This window comes from Olea europaea, chromosome 4, assembly GCF_002742605.1.
Source record: "Olea europaea var. sylvestris chromosome 4, O_europaea_v1, whole genome shotgun sequence".
NCBI classification, from domain to species: Eukaryota; Viridiplantae; Streptophyta; class Magnoliopsida; order Lamiales; family Oleaceae; genus Olea; species Olea europaea.
The window spans coordinates 20,175,605-20,196,981 of record NC_036240.1 but is presented as its reverse complement, the minus strand read 5'-3'; the positions used below and the strand labels follow the sequence as shown (position 1 = coordinate 20,196,981).

At 35.3% G+C, this 21,377-nt stretch overlaps 1 protein-coding gene across 1 annotated transcript in view; it reads right to left on the bottom strand.

Moving 5' to 3' along the window:
• The window catches only part of LOC111393964 (DNA ligase 1-like), a 31,504-nt gene extending 10,814 nt beyond the window's left edge, over positions 1-20,690 (bottom strand). Inside the window, exons 1-7 of the mRNA XM_023019757.1 lie at positions 19,653-20,690; positions 18,359-18,475; positions 16,005-16,106; positions 15,812-15,928; positions 10,744-10,974; positions 10,540-10,634; positions 9,480-9,567 (exon numbers count right to left, since the gene is read on the bottom strand). Coding sequence (XP_022875525.1) covers positions 9,480-9,567; positions 10,540-10,634; positions 10,744-10,974; positions 15,812-15,928; positions 16,005-16,106; positions 18,359-18,475; positions 19,653-20,579 — 1,677 coding nt within the window. The 5' untranslated portion in view covers positions 20,580-20,690. The remainder of the gene's footprint in view (positions 1-9,479; positions 9,568-10,539; positions 10,635-10,743; positions 10,975-15,811; positions 15,929-16,004; positions 16,107-18,358; positions 18,476-19,652) is intronic.
• Positions 20,691-21,377: the final 687 nt, after the last annotated feature.

Genomic DNA, 21,377 nt, shown 5'->3' with positions numbered 1-21,377 from the left:
CAATCTGGAATAAACAAAAACAAAACAAACAAGATGTACATGATTAGAAAGGGTAGCTGATGTAGCATTACATAAACACAAACACACACAAAACCAGTCATATAGGGAGAACTAGAAACCAGAAAAGGAAAGAGGCAAAAGAAGGAAAGGAGGAGGAGAGAAGAGAAGAAAGGGCGGTGGAAAAGGAAGAACACTCCTGCAACACTCAATTCAATTCAATGCCATCATATCTTTCTGCTATTTACAGAAAGATGGCATATATATCAAAACACAAAATATTAAAGGCATGGGCCAGCCTACCTATATAATGCAAGCCCAATACCAAATATAAGAAAAAAAGAAGCAAACACAGAACCAGTCACATAGGGAGTAGTAGAAACCAGAAAAGGAAAGATGAAGAAGAAAGAAAGGAGGAGAGAAGAGAAGAAAGGGCGGTGGAAAAGGTAGAACACTCCTGCAACACTCAATTCAATTCAATTCCATCATTTCTATCTACTATTTAAAGAAAGGATTGCATATATATCAAAACACAAAATATTAAAGGCATGGGCCAGCCTACCTATATAATGCAAGCACAATACCAAATATATATATTAAAAAAAAAAAAAAAAAAAAAGGCTTGCAAGCCCAATACCAAAACATAATAGCAAAACTAGAAAGCAGTCCAAAACAATATCCTCATCAACTTTCCCAAGGTGAAGAAAACTCAACTCTGTCGAGTAAATAACCCACAAAAGGCTGTAATCAGTCTTCCAACCATAAGCTGAATGGTTGGACAAACTTCTTTCAACGTCTATAGACGTGTGACAGGTAGTCTGGGCAAAGGAAGGTCCTACTGAATCCTATAAAACTTCAATAAATCAGGATCAAGCTGCTGGTGTATCTCTCTAGGGATCCATGTACAATCAGAATCATGTCGTCCTACCCAAAGAACAAGGAAGCGTTGAATCTCTCCATCATTGGTAAACAAAATCTGTTCATCTAAAATATCATCAATTTTATCTCTGGATATTGTGAAAGACGTGTTGAAGTAGGGGTAGTAACAGATTCAGGTTGAGGGTCCACAGACGGAAGTAAAAAATGATCATCCGAGAGCTTAAAATGACATTTATAAGCAACTAAATCCTTCACATTGAAAGTAGAGTGGTAGCCAAAAAGTGGTGGAAGATCACTGACATACGCATTTCGACCAATACGCTTTAAAATGTTAAAAGGACCAGTACTATGGGCTTGCAACTTGGAAGCGGATCCAGATGGACACCGTTCCGATCTAATTCGAACAAACACATAATCCCCAATATTAAATTCAACATCTCGTTTATGCAAATAAGCTCGAAATTTATATGATGCATTACTGGCCTCTAGTTTATTGATCTCAATGTGCAAGTCATGAAAATGTTGTACAAATGGCTCAGCTGACACAGACACATTAGCATGGGAGACATAGGGATAAGGTCTAAAGGCATTCTGGGTTTATAACCATGAATAACTTCAAAATGACTCATACCTAAAGACAGATTTACGGAATTGTTATATACAACTTGGGCTATAGGGAGGATTAAATCCCAGTTCCTAAGATTTTCCTGAACTAGACACCTTAATAGATTATTAAGACTGCGATTAATAACTTCAGTTTGACCATCAGTCTAAGGACGGTATGCAGTGCAGAATTTCAACTTAGTACCCACCATGTGCTATAAGGTTCTCCAAAAGTGGCTAGTAAACCGAAAATCTTTATCTGACACAATGGTCTTCGGAAGGCCATACAACTTAACAATCTCATTAAGGTACATTTTGGCAACCTTATACGCATCTGAAGTCTTGCTGCAAGGGATAAAGTGGGCCATTTTCGAGAAACGATCCATTATAACAAAAATATAGTCATTTTTTTGGAGTACGTAGAAGTCCTAATACAAAATCTATATTGACGTCTTGCCAAGGACGACTAGGGGTGGGAAGAGGTGTGTAAAGGCCAGTGTTTTGTCTCTTTTGTTTGGCTAACTGACAGGTGTTACACGTGTTAACTATCTTAGCCACATCTGTCTTCAAACGAAGCCAATAAAATTGACATTCAACCTCCTCGATTGTTTTATCACATCCAAAATGCCCAACCAAGCCTCCGGCATGACTTTTCCAAACTATAAAGTCTCGTACTGAAGTCCGAGGGATACACAATTTATTGGACCTAAAAAGATAACTATCCTCTAAACGAAAGCCACTTTGCAGGGCAAGGAAAATGTCCTTAAAATAAGGACATGACTTATAATCTTCTTTGAGTCGTTTAAAACCTATGACCTTGATACTCATAATGGATAAAAGGGAAATGCGGCGGCTTAAAGCATCCGTCGCTTGGTTTTCACTGCCCTTTTTATGTTTCAAAACAAAAGAATAGGCCTGCAAGTACTCGATCCAACGACCATGTCTAGCATTCAACTTCTGTTGGGAATTAAGGTAATGAAGGGCCTCATGGTCTGAATAAAGGACAAATTCCTGGGGTAACAAGTAATGATGCCACTAGCGCAACACTTGTACGACTGCATACAATTCATTGTCATAAGTCGAGTACCATAGTTTGACATCATTTAGTTTCTCACTAAAATAAGCAATACGGTGGCATTTTTGGCTCAAAACTCCACCTATTCCTACCCCGGAAGCATCACATTCTACCTTAAAAACTTTGGAAAAGTAAGGAAACCACGTGACTCAAGCTTCTGTCATTCTCCTCTTAACCAACTTAAATGCTGTGAGCGCTTCGTGCGTCCAATAAAACTCTCATCTTTTCATGCACTCCGTAATAGGAAACACGATCGTGCTAAACCCTTTAATGAAACGACAATAAAAGGTAGCTAAATCATGAAAACTCCTAACGTCATGTATAATTTTAGACTCAGGCCATGGCCTGAGTCTTTACAGGGTCAGCAGACATTACTGTCACGAAGACAATGAAGCCTGGGAAGACAACTTTATTTGTAAAGGGGTGTGGTGATAGTTTTAGGTAGCTTTTGGTAGACAGTTATCTATTGATTACTGTTTTGGTGGGCTGCCCGGTGGTGGTTCATGTTGTCAAGTTGTAGCAGCTTGGTTGAGTAGATAGAAACTCTGTGTACAAATGCAATATCTGGCAGATGCAAGGTTATGGGATGCAGATTGATAATGAAAGCCAAGTTTAGCTCCGATACTACTTTGATGTAGCGTTACATAAACACAAACACAGAACCAGTCACATACGGAGAAGTAGAAACCAGAAAAGGAAAGGAGGAGGAGAGAAGAGAAGAAAGGGCAGTGGAAAAGGAAGAACACTCCTGCAACATTCAATTCAATTCAATTCCATCATATCTGTATGCTATTTACAGAAAGGATTGCATGTTAATCAAAACACAAAATATTAAAGACATCGCCAGCCTACCTATATAATGCAAGCCCAATACTAAATATTAAAAAAGGAAAAAGAAAAAAGGCTTGCAAGCCCAAGTCCAAAACATAATACCAGCCCAAAGCAAAACTAGAAAGCAGTCCAAAACAGATGTCCTCATCAGTAGCTACTAGAAAAGGATAAATAACAATGAGGCACAAACAGCAAATAAACAACTGGGAGGAGGGCCATTTGGAAGTCAAAGAAAAGACAAAATGCAAAGCTAGAAATGAGGACAGTCAGAGATCCAAATCTATTTTTCACACATTCTAACTTTTAAGAGTTGTGCTCACTCATTTAATAACTTGTACAGCCTAAAAGCAGAGACATTAAAACCAACTACTATATTTCTTAAATATAATAACTTATAATATTATGTCATCACAGTGTAATAATACTGGATGGCCAGAATATAGAAAAGAGGACTGCACTACACATGAGATGAAATATTTTGGAAAAGTGAGTCAACTAAGACATTTCTCAGCGATGAAAATTATAAAGACCAAAAAAGAATTAGAAATTTTTTACTCGTGGAAACCGATAATATAAAATCTTATACTACCTTTGTCCCATAAAGATTGATTTGATTTTCAACTTTTGTCTATCCCAAATTATACGTTGCTTTCCTTATTGAAAGTAATATATATATATATATATATATATATATAAATGAACTATTTACATGACCTATGTTCCTACGCAAGGATAAACTGCAGACATCTTTACGAAAGGACTATCAACACAGAAATTTGATGATTTCATCTTCAGGTTAGATATGATAAATATATATGATCTAACTTGAGGGGGAATGATGAAATCACGAGAATTTTAGGGGAAGATTTAGGGATTATTTTCCATAGTTAGAATAATAATTGATTATGTGAATATTGTAATCTTTAGATATGGTAGGAAAATTTCCCTTTCCTTTTATTTTCCTTTCCTTGTACTATAAAAGAGACCATGAACTGCATATAATGTATAAGAAAAAGGATTGTTTTCTTCTTCATGTTATCAGAGCTTTGCCTCGTTTTCTAACCCACCAAAACGATGACAGAGGCCACCGCCAATAGCAGTTCTACAACCTCTTGACTCTTTCAATGGTGAATCAGAAATTGCCTCTGCCGTGAGTTTGGGAGAAAACTCATCGTTCCAATTAACAGTTGAAAATTTGAATGGGAGGAATTTTCGAGAATGGGCACAATCTATCAAATTAATCATCGATGGAAAAGGGAAATTAGGCTACCTCACTGGGGAGATATCGAAGCCGGCCTCAACCAACACGATTCTTCTTCAAAAATGGAAGTCAGAAAATTCATTGGTGACTGCTTGGCTGATAAATTCCATGAAACCCACCATCGGGAAGATGTACTTGTTCCTGCCCACGACGAAGGACGTATGGGATGCTATCAAAGAGACATATTCGGACTTTGAGAATTCATTGCAGATTTTCGAACTCAAAACAGAACTTTGGTAAACCGAGCAAGGTGATCGAGAAGTAACAGAATACTACCTGGAGATGTTGGCTTTATGGCAAGAACTCGACTTAAGTACTGAAGAAGCATGGGATTGTACAAGCGATAGCGCTCGATTCAAGAAAAGGCTGGAAAACGAAAGAGTTTTCGAATTCTTGGCAGGGCTGAATCGCGACCTAGATGACGTTAGAGGACAAATTCTCGGCAGGAAACCCTTACCGTCGACAAGGGAAGTATTTTCAGAGGTTAGGCACAAGGAAAGAGGGTGAAGAATCATGCTGGAGACAATCGGAGAAGCTTTGGGGACTGCTGGGTCATTGATCTTTGGGGCTGAGTCTTTGGCTCTGTTGTCTAAAGGAACTGGGCTATCAAATAATGGGCCAAGTCTTTTAAAAGGTACCCCTGGAGGTTCTAGCTTTGGGTCAACAAGTGGGCTTGAAACTCTGGGTTTTTATTCAAAAGGAACAACAAATGGGTCAGACTCAGGCAACAGAAAGGACAACCTTAGTGTGAGCATTGTCGCAAGCCAGGACATAAAGAAGACACGTGTTGGGAGTTACACGGAAAACCAGCCAACTGGAAACCAGAACAAGTAATAAATACCGTGGAAATCAAGTATCAATTCACAACCAAGCAGGAAAGTCGAAGGAATCAAATAATGCATTTAACGCCGAGCATATGGAGCAACTCTACAAAATGTTTTCTAGCCTACAATCATCAAGTCAAACCAATAATCCTTTCGGTTCACTAGTTCACAGAGGTAACTTTTTGAGAGCATTAAAATCTATCACTCAATCTAAAACACCTTGGATCATTGACTCCGGAGCCTCGAACCACATAACAGACTCCCACTTATTCTCATCTTACTCCCCATGTACTGGTAATCTCAAAGTTAAAATTGCAGATGGCTCCTTATCCACTATCGCAGGAAAAGGGACTATTCGAATCTCTAAGTCTATAACCTTAAAATTTGTTCTTCATGTGCCGAATTTATCTTGCAATTTACTATCCATAAGTCGGTTAACAAAAGCCTCCAACTGATCTGCTAAATTTTTTCCATCTCATTGTGTTTTTCAGGACCTATCATCGGGGAAGACGATTGGCAGTGTTAAGGAAAGCGAAGGACTCTATTACTTTGAAGAGGAAGATGTGGGTAAACAGTGTCAAATTAAAATGTGATTCTACGTTTGTCCTTAGAAATAGTGAGATTATGTTACGGCATTTTAGAATGGGACACCCCAACTTCCAATATTTAAAACGTGTATGCCCCTCTATTTTTTTGAATAAAAAGACAGTTGATCTTCAATGTGAAATCTGTGAACTTACAAAGCACAAACGTTCATCATTTCCAAAATCCATATATAAACCCTCGAAGCCATTTTCTATGATTCATAGCGACGTTTGGGGCCCCTCACGAATTCCAAACCGTACTCACTCTAAATGGTTTGTGACATTCATTGACGACCACACTCGAATTTGTTGGATTTACCTACTAAAAGATAAATCTGAAGTTCGGGATGTATTTGTCAACTTCCACTCTATGATTCAAACACAGTTTCAAACCCAAATCCAAATCTTACACACAGACAATGGCACCGAATACTTCAATAACATCTTAGGCGACTATCTCCAAACACATGGCATTATTCATCAGAGTACATATGTTGATACTCCCCAACAAAATAGGATTGTTGAACGAAAAAATAGACATATACTAGAAGTCGCCCGTGCTTTAATGTTACCTATGAACATGCCTAAAATATTTTGGGGAGGATGCTATCCTTACATCCATTTATCTTATTAACCGAATGTCTAGTCGAGCCCTAAACTTTGAAACTTCTCTCCAAAAATTCCAAAAATATTTTCCAGCTTCCCGTCTTAGCTCCAATCTATCTCCACGAGTGTTTGGGTGTACAGCCTTCGTTCACGTCCAATCCCATCAAAGAGGCAAACTTGATCCCCGGGCTATTAAATGTGTCCTGATTGGCTACTCTCCTACACAAAAAGGATACAAGTGCTATGATCCTTCCACAAAGCGAACTTTTGTAAGTCTTGATGTCATGTTCTTCGAAAATAAGCCATACTTTGAAGAAAAAACCTCTCTTCAGAGGGAAACCTTATATGAAGATCAGTTCTTTGACTGGTTCTTTGACCTTAGTCTCTCTCCTCCTGAACCTGCTCTATCTACCCCTCCTTCCGATACTAATATGCCAATAACAGAAGGAAACTTGAATTTAGGGGGAGATGTAGAAAAACAAAAAGATAAGGAGATATTAGTTTACTCACGAAAACCAAAATCAAAGAACATGGAGAACCTCGTGATCGAAGCACCAAGAGAGTCAGAACCGATGGTAGTTCCTCAGAAAGTATCAAAGATACCTGATACTGACCTACCTATTGCCCTCAAAAAACAAATACGGTCATGCACTCGACACCCTATCTCAAAATTTATGTCATATACTGCTCTATCTATAGAATTTCGTACTTTCACTGCTCGTCTTAACAATATAGTTTTTCCAAGGAATATTCAGGTGGCATTGGAAATTCCGGAGTGGAAAGAGGCAGTTTTGGAAGAATGAGTGCATTAAAGAAAAATGAAACTTGGGAAGTGATGAAGTTGCCACAAGGAAAGAAACCCGTGGGATGTAAATGGCTCTTCAGCGTGAAATACACAATAGATGGTACCATAGATCGGTATAAAGCTTAATCAGTTGCTAAAGGATACACTCAAACATATGGTATTGACTACACAGAGACGTTTGCACCAGTAGCAAAGCTGAATACAGTTCGAGTCCTTCTATCAATAGCGGCAAATTTGGACTGGCCACTCCAACAACTTGACATTAAAAATGCATTTCTAAATGGGGAATTGGAGGAAGAAGTATTTATGACTTTACCACCAGGTTTTTGTAAGGAGGAAGAAAGAGGTCTAGTATGCAAGCTAAAGAAGTCATTATATGGACTCAAACAGTCACCAAGAGCATGGTTCAACAGATTCGCAAAAGTATTGAAATGTCAAGGATATCGTCAAGGACAGTCAAATCACACTATGTTTCTCCGGCAATTTGAAAATGGTACTATAACTATTCTAATTGTATACTCTGATGATATTATTCTGGAGATAATAGGGCAGAAATGGAAAGACTAAAAAGGAGTCTTGCTATTGAATTTGAAGTAAAGGATCTGGGATCAATGCGATATTTCTTGGGAATAGAAGTTGCTAAATCAAGACAAAGCATTAGTGTATCACAACGAAAATATGTTCTTGATCTTCTAACCAAAACTGGCATGCTAGGATGCAAACCAAGTGATACGCCCATAGACATGAGAAGAAAAAACGATGACGAAGGAAAGTCTGTAGAAATAGACACATATCAAAAGTTGGTTGGAAAGCTGATCTACTTATCACACACCAGACCTGGCATAGCATTTACAGTTAGTTTGGTAAGTCAACACATGCACGCTCCAAAGAAAAGTCATCTTGAAGCTATCTATAGGATACTCAAGTACCTCAAGGGCTCCACAGGAAAGGGGCTATTCTTCAAAAAGAGTGAAAGGAAAGAAGTAGAAGTTTTCACAGACGCGGATTCGGCCAGATCAACAAACGATAGAAGATCCACTACAGGTTACTGTACATTTGTATGGGAAAATCGTGTAACTTGGAGAAGTAAGAAATAAAATGTAGTGGCAAGAAGTAGTGCTGAAACAAAATTCAGAGCGGTTGCGCAGGAAGTATGTGAAGGACTGTGGTTAAAAAAGCTCCTTGAAGAACTACATGTCACAATAAAGCCACCAATCAAACTTTATTGTGACAACAAAACAGCTATCAATATTTCTCTTAATCCAATTCAGCATGATCGAACAAAACACGTAGAAGTGGACAGACACTTTATCAAAAAAAAAGTTGAAGAATGAACTATTTACATGACCTATGTTCCTACGCAAGGATAAACTGCAGACATCTTTACGAAAGGACTATCAACACAGAAATTTGATGATTTCATCTTCAGGTTAGATATGATAAATATATATGATCTAACTTGAGGGGGAATGATGAAATCACGAGAATTTTAGGGGAAGATTTAGGGATTATTTTCCATAGTTAGAATAATAATTGATTGTGTGAATATTGTAATCTTTAGATATGGTAGGAAATTTTCCCTTTCCTTGTACTATAAAAGACACCATGTACTGCATATAATGTATAAGAAAAAGGATTGTGTTCTTCTTCTCTCTCTCTCTATATATATATATATACATTTTTTTTTTTTTTGGTTTAATATGCCCCTATTTAATGTACCTTATTATCAATAACTATAAACTAATCTTATTTAAAACATTATTTAATGTAGGGCATATTAGGAAAAATGTAAGAAGAATTTATATTTTCAACTATATTAATTACATTTTCTTAATCTATGTGAAAATCTATGTGATATTACAATTTTATGAGTATTTTAATAACTAGCAGTTAAAACGCAGAATTTTCCAACATTGCATCCAAGGTTCTCCATTGTGGTCAAAGATAGCAGAAAAATCTATAATTTCAATACTATGTTGATAAAAAATCACAAGTTAAGCAGGAAACTATTAACCTGGAAAGGCAGGATTTTCTGTTTCTCACGGTCGTACGCAACAAGTTCACAGTCGAGAACAAATGATGTTACAGAAGGTTTCTTCAATCTGCAGTCAGTCTGTGAATGTTATTAACCATTGACTAAAACAAATGATGTCAGGCATAAAGTTTAATCATTCGTAAACCTGTCAAAATAGATCATAACTCTTTGAAAAAATAAAATGGTAATAAATCATGAGCAACCACAATCCACCGACTGAACCATAAAAGACCTATTAATTCAAAAAAAATAGTATCTTAATAGCCCCCAAGCATAGACCATGTTGCAGTACAGTTTTATTTATGGTGTTCAACAAATAGGATAAAAAGTACGACGGCTACTCATCTAATAGTAGCATGGAAAGAGAAGGGAAAGATATCTTTCTGAACCTGTTATTTTAAGCAGGAGGCAGAGAAGATGCACGTGTTTTTTGGATAAACCAAGTGAGTTGTTAATGCTTGCACAGCAATTTAAATTTTCAATATTCAACTAATTTGTTAGTAGTTCAAAAGTACAAAGTCTAAGAAAAACAAGATTATAAAAGTCAGATATCAACAACAGACAAGGCTGGAATTTTACTATCCAGCTACAAGGAGTTTCAGGGTCAGGAGTCCTGTCCCAGTGCTCAAAGTCTGATAAGACTAGAAGCTCAAGGTATCCACATGCGGGGAGAACCAACTCCATTTTCAAGAAGGCTGCTCTCGCTCTATTTTTTAGTTGTCTTATTCATGTAATGGAAGTAGTACTTGTTTTAGGCTTGAAATTTTCTTAAATCTCTTATTTTCCTTTCCAAGTGATGTAATCTCCGGGGTAAGGCTTATATTGTCTCCCTCCCTCTTGTACATCTAGGTTGAGGAATAGAAACCCAGCCTAGACATTGATGGTGTCTCTATTAAAAAAAATCTCTGTAGCCTTCACGTTTCAGTATCATAAAAAATTGAGTTCATCAACAAACACATTGATTCCAAAAGCAGGCATCTAGTTTTATAAGCCAAGAAAGGAAACTTAGCTATAGATATCAATAGGAGAAAATATACACCTTGTAATAGCAGCAACAACATCAGGAAACTTTCCAGTATTTCGTTCTGCATTTCGACTGTATATCTCCACTAAACCATTCTCCATGTAGTGTATCTACATGACAATTTACAGTAATGTCAGCTAAAGATCAAGAATTTACTTTCCTTTTGAACATTTATACGAGATGACCTACAGCATATTTTCTTTTAGAAAGTATTATTACCTGAGCACGTTCTCCATCATACTTGTATTCACAGGTGAACTCTATGTCATGAAACTTCTCTACAATTTCTGATACTCCTTTAGTTGGTTTAGCCAACATGGGTCCAACTGGAATACCTGGTGAAAAGTTACATGTCTTTGGGAGATTCCACACACCCGCAGCAAGAAGAGTAGGAACTATTTTATCGTACACAGGAATAACAGAGTATACTTGTTTCACAATTTTTGCTGCCTGTCAATTAAAAAGTCATAACCAAAGAGATAAAATCAAATGAGAAACCATATTCTAAAAATGTTCATTATATGCCTAAATAATGTATTTTAAGGAAAGAAACATTGACAAAATAAACATTGTCGAAAGGGCACAAAGACACGTTATATACTTATATGTTAAATGCTGTTTTATGGGAAGTTACATAGATATTTAAAAAAAAAAAAAAATTATTATTATCCATGGCAAGCGAACTTTAATTGTTTCACCATGAACACTAAACTTTCCATTTAATGTCACCAAGGCCATCGAACTTTAACTTGTTTCTAATAAAGTTCGGGTAAATAGCACGAGGGGCCCCAAACCTTTGAGCCTTTTGACTAAGCACTTTCGAACTTTCGACTTCTAGCACTTGGATTCTCAACGCTTTCAAATGTCAGCATTTGAGATCCTTTTGTAACGAAAAACATCAATTTGACCAAGGTCAAATTTTGTATAAAATGACCAATGTACACTTAGTTTGATTTAAAATAAAAAGAATAACAATAACTTGAAATAATACAAAAGAAAAGAATTAGAGATTAAATAATTAAAAGTGAAAAAAAGATGAAGAAAAACTGAGGCCCGTCCCCTCATTCCCCAAATCAAATCCACCAATCACCCACAAAACATGAGGCCTGTCCCCTCATTCCCCAAATCAAATCCACCAATCACCCACAAAACAAGTGGCTCCCACTACCGTCACCACCAATACCTATATTGATTCAAACACAAATTGAAACCTTAAATTATAGAAAACAGAAAAAACTACAAAGTTGATTCATTAGAAAACTTTTATGTTTCATAAAAAACCAAAGTTTCTTCTTCGAGTCATTTTATGTTTCTTCTCTTTTCTTTTTTCCTTTTTTTCTTTATTTCTTTGTTTTAAATCAAACTAGTAATACAATAGTCATTTTACTCAAAATTTGACATTTTAACAATTCAACTGATTTTTTCATTACAAAAGGACCTTAAGTGCAGACATTTGAAAGCTTTGGAGCTCCAAATGCCATAAATCAAAGGTTTAGATCCCATCGTCCAAATGAAAGTTAGAGACCTTAGTGCTATTTATCCTATAAAGTTTGGTGGTTTTGGTGAAGGTTTTGGTGAAACAAATTAAGGTTCGACGGCCATAGTGATACTAAGCCCCTGTTTGATTCAACTAAAAAATATATTAAAATCAAAATCAAAATCAAAATCAATAATAAATTTTAACCGTTCAATCACACATTCCATTAACTTTTATCAAAATTTAGTAATAACTAATTTTTATTTAAATCAACCATGGGCTAAATGGAAAGATAGGTGGCCACAAGTGAAATTAACAATAGATAAAATTAACACGAGACTGAAGTTTCAAAGACCATGTAAAAGATTATATTAATGTATAATGGCCACTCAACATTTTCATAATATAGTTAAAATAAGCTAATGAGGGTACTATTGAAACCGAAGAACAATTGGCCTATTTATAAGGTGCTTACAATCACCTTATAAATAGCAGCCATACATGCTCTTAATTAAGTTATACAATTCTAAAGCTCAGTTCAAGCAATTGTAGGTCAAATACGCAGAGATATAGTTGCATGAAAGTTTATCATAATTTCTCTACCAATATATTACTTACTATTTTGAGTTTCCACTTATGATACTCAATCTGCTTGATGTCGACATTCTCATAGAGATATACTAATTCGGTTAGCATAACAATGGGAAACAACTACAAGTCTATTCCAAATGTAACAAGTTTATACGTAGAGTTTGATTTAAACTAATTCTAAAATAGTTTTATTACCTAGAATAATATTTATTTAGATTAGTTTTGATTTATTGAGTTCATTTAGACTTAACTCTTTATCATATAAAAGAGAACCTAGATATTTAATATATTCACAATACAGTTTTGATATAATAGAGGTCATTTAGACTCTTATCATGTAAAAGAAAACCTAGAATTTAGAACATGTTTGACCTAAATTTTTTTAAGTACAGATTTTATGAAAAATCATTTTTTTTTTTTTGGGAGAATGCATAATAAAAAAATAGGAAAAAGTTATGGGTGCATATGCAAAGTATTTTATTGAGAACATATGTGACTGAAAACGAATTTGAGGGAAAATGAGTTTTAAAAAATCTGCACCAAACATGGGATTAATGCATTCACATTATTATTAATATTGAATTACAAAATTTCCACCCCTTCAATTTTTCCTCTCCTTTTTTTTCTCTATTCAATTGCTTCTCACTTTGTTTTGTCATTTTTATTTTTACTCGTTTTCTTTCTTTTAATTTTGACAAATAAGAACAATAGAGAGAAGGATAACTAACAATTCTTTGTGATTTTTTCTTTTTATTTTAAAAAGTAATAAGAACATGGAAAATGAAATGTGACAATGATTTTTTTCTTTCCAATCGACAATAGTAACAATACCTTTTTTTCCTTTCGCAAACTATATTACCATGAGTAGCAACAAAAAAGTACCAGTCAGCAATGAGCAGCATAGGAAACGGGTTGTATTTTTCAAGAATTGTTCACTCAAAACAATTGGTAGACCTGACCAAATAGATACAGTCATAGGCATAAAGAATTTCAAGCAGATGATTTTGTCATGGATCATATTGCTCTCCATTGTTATATAAAAGTGAAGAAACATAGTGCTCACTCACTTGGACACTTTCCCGTCATTAAAAACACTCGAAGTAAATACACATATACTTGATTTCAAGTCTAACTGCATTCTCATTGTCTAGCAGTAATAGTCGTATTTTCGACATTGCTGATTTATACCCCTATCTGGTACTTTCAGACCTCCCCAGTTGAGTCAACCAGCTCTCTCAGTTCCACAAGCTCCTACAGTGACAACCCATGAGATGTCATTGTGAGGTTCTCCATGATCATTAAGGTCCATAGCCTACAAGTGACGGGCTTTCAAAAAGAACCTTTGAGCGGAGGTTTACTTGTTGCTTCAAAAGATGGTGGTTAATGAAGAACTCTGGTCCAGTAGAAAAATTATCCGCCAATGGATGATATATGGACCACAGTAGAAAAGTTCTAACATCCCAACACGGAATTGCTAGACAACTATTTTTTAAGTTAACTTGTCACAGTTTAATTCTTCATGCCCATGGAGAATTTAATTGGAAACAACTAAAAGTTTATTATAGAACTAACAAGTTTAGAAGTACACTTAAATTTAGCCCCCATTTGAATCACATTATATTTCATTCCATTCCATTCCATTTTTCTCTCTCCTATTTTCAACCACACAATCTTTCATAAATAATATTACACGTAAATCGAAAACTTTTCTTTCTTTTTCAACCACTCAAAAAAAAAATAAAAAATAATTTATTCCACCCATTTTCATTTCCAAAAAATGGGGGCCAAACGGGGGCTTAGACAAGGCTTTGGTAGTTTGATTACCTGGAATTTTATTTCTATGATTAGCTTTGATTCTTCAAGAGCTCATCTAGACTTAACATGAAATGAAACCTCAGATTTCATTTTATTCAGATTGTTATTGACATTTAATCACAAAATGTCTTTCCATAGTTCTTCTCTTTTATCTAAATTTCTATTTCTTTTTCTCTCCTCTTTTCTTTTCTTCTCCTCTCTATTTCTCTTCTCTCTTTCTCTATCCAATCACAAATGAAAACTCTCTAGGTTTCAAGCAACCCATATCAAGAAACTATATGGGCAAGGGTCAATCCAGCATTGGAATTCATTGCAGCCAACTCGCTAAAATTTATTATTCAAGAGTTGCATAGAAATTTTATTATCAATATTATTTTTTGATGACCGTGGATGTCCGGACCAACTTATGTGCACCTCGACTAATCTCATGAAGCCCTAAAAGTTAGGGCCGGGTACTCGCCTCAATGGCTTTGAGGGGGCTTGAATTGGTGACCATTGGGAAGCAAACCCAAGGCCTGACCACTGAACTACCTTTCAGAGTTTGCACAGAATTTATTAAAGAGATTTTACCGAAATTCATTAGTCTAAATTAGTTATAAATTAATAAAGACTTTCAGACCTTTTGCTGAAGTCCTGGAAGTACCATTGACATATTATTGAATATGACCAAAAGAAAAAAATACAACAGTAACACCATAATCAACTTCTACAAAATTCAATCTAGAAGTAACAAACTTACAATTAATCATCTATCTTGTGAAGGTCTAAATCAAAAGACCACATATCCATCATATAACAAGGTATAACAGTAATTATACTATGAAAATTATCAAAAAAATGTTTGATGAAATCAACATAAGCTAGTTTAGTACTTATCATCAAGCTTGTACATGTAGTCACTATAACACAAAAAGCAGTCAGACTCAGCCGTGATGATTTACGAATGAAACATTCTGGGTGAATAAACATCAAGAAAATAATAAAAACCAGTTAGGGCAAGTGCATTCTAGCATTTTCAATTGCAAAAAATATTTACAAGATTGTATAAATTCTTCGAAAATAATACAGTGTTAACATATTTCAAAAGTAACAAAGTTTTCAGTTACAGGGTGATGATGTATTTTACTATTAGATAATACCTACAAGAGCACTTTTCAGTTACTTATTTCTTGCTCCGTACTGATATAAGAACACATTATTCAGTTCACTAATGATCAGGACAAACAAGTAAATACTGGGTCACGGTAGGAAACTTTTTAATGCAGAATTAACACCTAATTGTGGCCTAAATGAAATAATAATTATAGAAACATATTGTACACCAAATTCCAATGCCACTAGAAATGGCCTTCACATCGCCATTCTCAAACAAATAGTTCGTGCATGCACTGCACAAAGCCTTACCTCTTCTAGAGGATTATTGACATTTCCAGGAGGAGAAGAATGCTTCTCAGAGTACACTGCAGCATGCCCCAGTGCAACCAAGAGAGTTTGTTCTGCCAAACCAATGCGCAATTTTGTCTGCATATCTTATTCAAATAATGTTTATAATGTTACAAGAATCAAATACAACAGAAAACAATGTGTTTGTTTCAACCTGGAGTAGGCGTATCAAATATTGAGGTTCACAATCAGTGGCTGCAACAAGTAAAGCCTTTATGTGATTCTTTTTCTTTTCCTGGCTATCCTTCCCAGACTCCTATGAAAATTCATACATAATAAAACACAAAATTACTGGAAGAACTAAAAAGAGATTATCTCTTGCTGCCTAAGACTTTAAGGGGGGCAGGGAATAAATCCTTCGGACTTGATAATGAACAAGTGACAAACAGCTCTACATCAGGGGACAAACATCAATTATAATATTCATTATCACATTCTTTTAATTCTTAAGTTTGCCATCTGAAGTATAGCGCTACTTGGGATGGAAAAGCATCTAAAGTCCTTCTCACTCTAAGAGGACAACTTCTGAGTTGTTAAAGTCAGGGGAATCACAAGGGGGGCAATTGAAAGAACTTTAACTTGCTACAATTTAAACTTCATATACCACCCAATATTATATTCTATTATCTGAAAACATTTGAGTTATTACGTTCGTTTCCTTTTCTAATTCTTCCATGTCCTTGGACAAGCCACTGGCAGATAATTACTAGCAATTGCATATTGATGAATTTTTTGGGGTCTTCAGCACAACTAACTAAAATATGGGTATCCAAAATGGAAATAAAATAATCTTAATTGGATTAAGAAGGGCATCCTTCGTATATTCCTATTTGCAATAGGAACTAAACCATTTGTTGATAACAGATAAATAAACATGTTGGACAATAAAAACGAGGCTATGGCAAAACAAAACACAAGGGGGAAAGGAAATTCGGCCACCTTACCTCTTGGTATGTTTATTTTCTTCTTCCATTCCCATAAAATCTCTCCTTTTTTATTGCTTGGGACCAAGAAAATATTTGGCCCTCTTTGCAAGCAGGTGCTCTCACAATGAGGGATAATTTTTGCAATAGTATTTCCCTCAAGACTGGTAATTCAAGTATTAAATTCTCATACTTTGAGCTACAATTCTTCAGTTTTTAGCAGCTGCAGGCTCTAGACTGCAACACCTTGCTACTGGACAGTACTTCCATTGTTTCACAAGAAATAGGGGAGAGAAAGAAGCACAACGTAACTCTGGATTAGCGCTTCTATAAGCAGGGGAGAAAGGATGAGGTGAAAGAGACCGGAGAAGAGTTTAGTGAGTAACTTAACTTCTGAGTAACTTAACTTCAATATTTCTCTCTATTTTTCTCAAATTCAGAGAACTGTATAATTCACTTAAATAACTGATTTAACTTTCAAATATCATGCTTCTAATTTACTTACTTTGTCAGGCAAATTTGAGAGTCTAATCGTAATGGATAAATAGCTTATGAATGAATTCGTGAATCAATTATCTGGTAAAATTCTCTCCTCTCTACCAGTTATTTTTTCTCATTTGTTTTCTTCTCTTCCGCTAATTCTCAGAAATGGTGCAGTGCAGGATTTCTTCTCACGCCAATGCAGGTAAAACTTTGGCCTTCTAGTGAATTTTCAGGCTGACATCACAAATTTCCAACACTAGTACTACATTTCATTATTTTAGTCTCTGATACTTCAGTTCCTTGCACATGGAAATCTTTTGATTTAGAATAGGTCAATAATATAGCCACAAATCTTTATGCTATATCATGGTCAGCTTGAAGTATAGCTTGAAGGCCTTAAAGCAGCCAACAAATAAAATAAGGTTATGAAAGGTCTGAAATTTAATGGGATGCCATCTAGCTATAGGTTTCTAACTACGCTTGTGATTCTAGCAAGACAAATATTTACTTCATTTTTTATTTGAATTCAATTAACATGAAATAAGATCACGGTGCAGCTAGATTTTCCATTCTTAATGCTAAAAGTTCATCAATCACAAACCAAGTGTCCTCAACAATAGATGAGTCCGACAAATTTAACACAGCCGGAGAAACGTGTTTGCTTCATAGCAGTCATTTGCTTTATTTCAAGCTCCAAAATTTCTGGCAAGTTATTAATGTACTTCTACTTTCTATCCTTTACGGTGCAAAACAAAAAATGAATATCAACAACACTGATTAAGAACAGTGATTAACAACTTAGCGTACGTACTTCATAAGCTACTATTTACTAGTGTATGTGCTTCAAAAGTTATAACACAAGAAAAGGGAATTATAACAAATAGAGCAACTCAAAAACCATTCATTTGCATGTATGGGATAAGTGCTCGGTCTTCAAAATGATGGAATTCAATCAAGTCTAGAACCTTTCTGCCAGGATTACAATAATGAGCAAATAAAATGTGGCACTCAAATCAAATACCAAAGACATAAGGTGACATCACAAGATCTACTTCAAAACAAACCAAAAGATTAATAATGAAGAAGGATGACCATAGACTACCTTAGCAATAAGTCGGAATGTTTCAAACACTTTGGTAACAGTTAATGCTTCTGGTTTGCGCATCAAAGGCTGTGATGAACGGCTTGCTTTTGCAACAAGACCTAAATCTCCAAGCTCCTGATATTAGTAGACATTGAAATGCATTATTTGAGAAATGATTGTGAGCGAAGGGTAACAAGAAATGCAGATAGAAAGAGCCACATGACTGTAACATATTATCAAACCATAAATAAAACTTGATGCTGCTGCTATTTTTATGGAACAGAAGCGTAAATAGAAAGCACAATAGGAATAGTTAAATTACTATTCTCTTTCATAAAAGTTATATGCTTTCAAATGAAATAAGCTAACAGCATACAAAAATCAGTAGAAGCATAAATCACTGTGAAACCATTGAGTGAATATTTGTTATTCTAAAAAGCAATTTCTGTTGCAAAAGAATGCTTGTAGCCCTCAAACCTATAGTCAAAATTTGTACTACATACACTACTTATCCCGAAAGAATGCTAAATGCTAAAGAACATGGTAGGCTAGCATAAAATTAGTGCACAAATATTTTCAACAACATTACATGACCCTCTTTTAGGTAGCTGCAGAATAGATGACTTAGCCACTGTAGTAACTAGTGAAAATGATCTAACAACTAACAATAATAAAAAAAGATTAGTAGAGTAACGACTAATCTCATCCTCACCAATTCCAATAAGCCTTCAAAGATTAGTATGGCTTTATTGTCTCAGACATTATGCAAATGAATCCCAACTAACAATAGGAGAGCACAAACATAGCAGATTATTATTAATCAGCCCAACTTCGTTCGATTTCTCAACCATAAATTTCCAGAATGGACAGTTAATTAAGATGGAAAAATCTCAGGTCAAAACAACCCAAGCAACTTTTTATAAAGTACTTAACAAAGAACATATATAATCTCAATACACGGAAATGATAATTTATTAACTGATCAAGTAGTCAATTACAGCTGTGACAAATAAAAATCAAGGCCCTTGTTTGATCCCCATTCTTTGGAGAAAATGAATTCTTCAACGGTATTTGACATAATTTTAACCACACATTCTTTAATAAAATAATATTACACGCAAATCCAAAATTTTTCCTTATTTTTTAACCACACATTTCACATCAATACACTATTCAAAAATTTATTTTTCCCATCAAAATGGGGCTCAAACAAGGGCAAGATATATAAACAGAACTGAGTGAAAAAAAAATCCATTAGCAACATATAAACAGTTGAAACGTCAATGTTAATTAGAATAATTCAAGTCAACACCTTGTATTGCTTCTTAATGTGTGCTTCCTTAGTCCCACAAGCCTCTGCAAGCCCCTTGATAATTGAAGCATCCCCAATCCCAAGCTCCAGACCTTCATGTGCAGATGCAATCCTGTTCGCCAGGAGGTATACAACTGCCACCAAGTCATCTGGTGTCGTCTCAATTACAGTCCTTAACATATTACACACGATCTCCGTGATTGCAATCCTGCCTGACTCCTTCGATATTGCGTCAAAAGCTTTCACCACAAACATAAATGGAATCCTCTCTCCCTGCCCCCAATACGCGGCCCTCTTCACATCAAAACTAGCTGCCTTCTTCCGCAACTCTGCTACACTCTCATCTGGACTAATCAACACCTTGGCTTTCTTTGCCACCTTTAAGCCTTTATCCGAATCAAAACTTTTCTTTGGACCTGTTATTTTATCCTTTTTTCCACTTTGGGAAATAGAAGAATTTTCATCTGCAGTTGAATCAAGAGTGGTTTTTCCACCATTCTTCAACAAACTCTCAACATGGGCAGTTTCAATTTGGTCAGAATGTGAGTCTTTGGTGCTTAATTCGTCTTGTTTTGCATCATTTTCAGCTGGGTCGGAAATGGGATTTTGAGAATTATTCTTTGGGTTTATATTGGGATTTTGAGAACTTTCAACTGGGTTTTTGCGTTTTCTGGGGGAGGATTGCTGTTGGGTTTTGGATGACATCTGTTTTTTCTTGGAAGCATTGGACATGAGGACATCAAAAGCTGAGGGCCGAGAGGAAGACATTATTTTGGAGCTAGGGTTTGACTGAGTAAAGAGGAATATGGGTTTCGAAGAGAAGGACTTTGGGAGGTTTAACGTGAACGAGATTGAAAATACTCCGGTAAAATTACGGGAGAAACTGATGCGTGTCACACGGCGGCTGTAGGAGCGGAGTGAAAACATCAACTGAGTGGGTTGCGAGGGGAGGTGAGAGAAATGGCGGGAAAGAGGTTTATTATGCGGTCGGTCGAAGGGGCAGAGGAGAACTAATGCAAAACGCCACGTCTTTCGGCTTTGCCGTAGCCAAAACTGGTTAAAATATTAAACCCTGAGCCATTTTCAGCCCTTGTTTGAACCATTTTGAGGGGAAAATGAATTTTTGAATATTGTATTAAAAGAAAATGTGTGATTAAAAAATAAAAAAATTAAATTTTTCTATAATATTATTTCATTGAAGAATGTATTATTGAAATGATGTAAAAAATTGTAGAAGAATTCATTTTCAAAGAATAGGGATCGAACAAGGGCTAAAATGTATATATTTATTAGCAACTGTATAAAAAGGGATTTTTCTCATTAAGGCTCCATTTGTTTTCCATTTATATAAAAATGAGAATGAAAAATATAGATATTATGGACCCACACAAAAGATAGAAATTCAAATATGGTAGTTTGATGTGAAAAATAAAGATCATATTTTTCATTTTAATGAGAAACTAATGGAAAACAAGCAGGGGCTAAATTTGAAAATAAACCAAAATTTGTCACTTTTACTAAGGATACTCAAAATATGAGGTTCAAATTATCTTTAGTGATACCTTTTTAGGAGCATTTAATGCTCATCGGTATTTGATTTGAATGTCATTAATACAATAATGTGATGATTTAAATTGTGAACTATAAACATTGGACATATATATATTATATTGGATATGAATATTGTTAATAAAAAGGAAAAAAGATTTTGAAAATGAACATAAA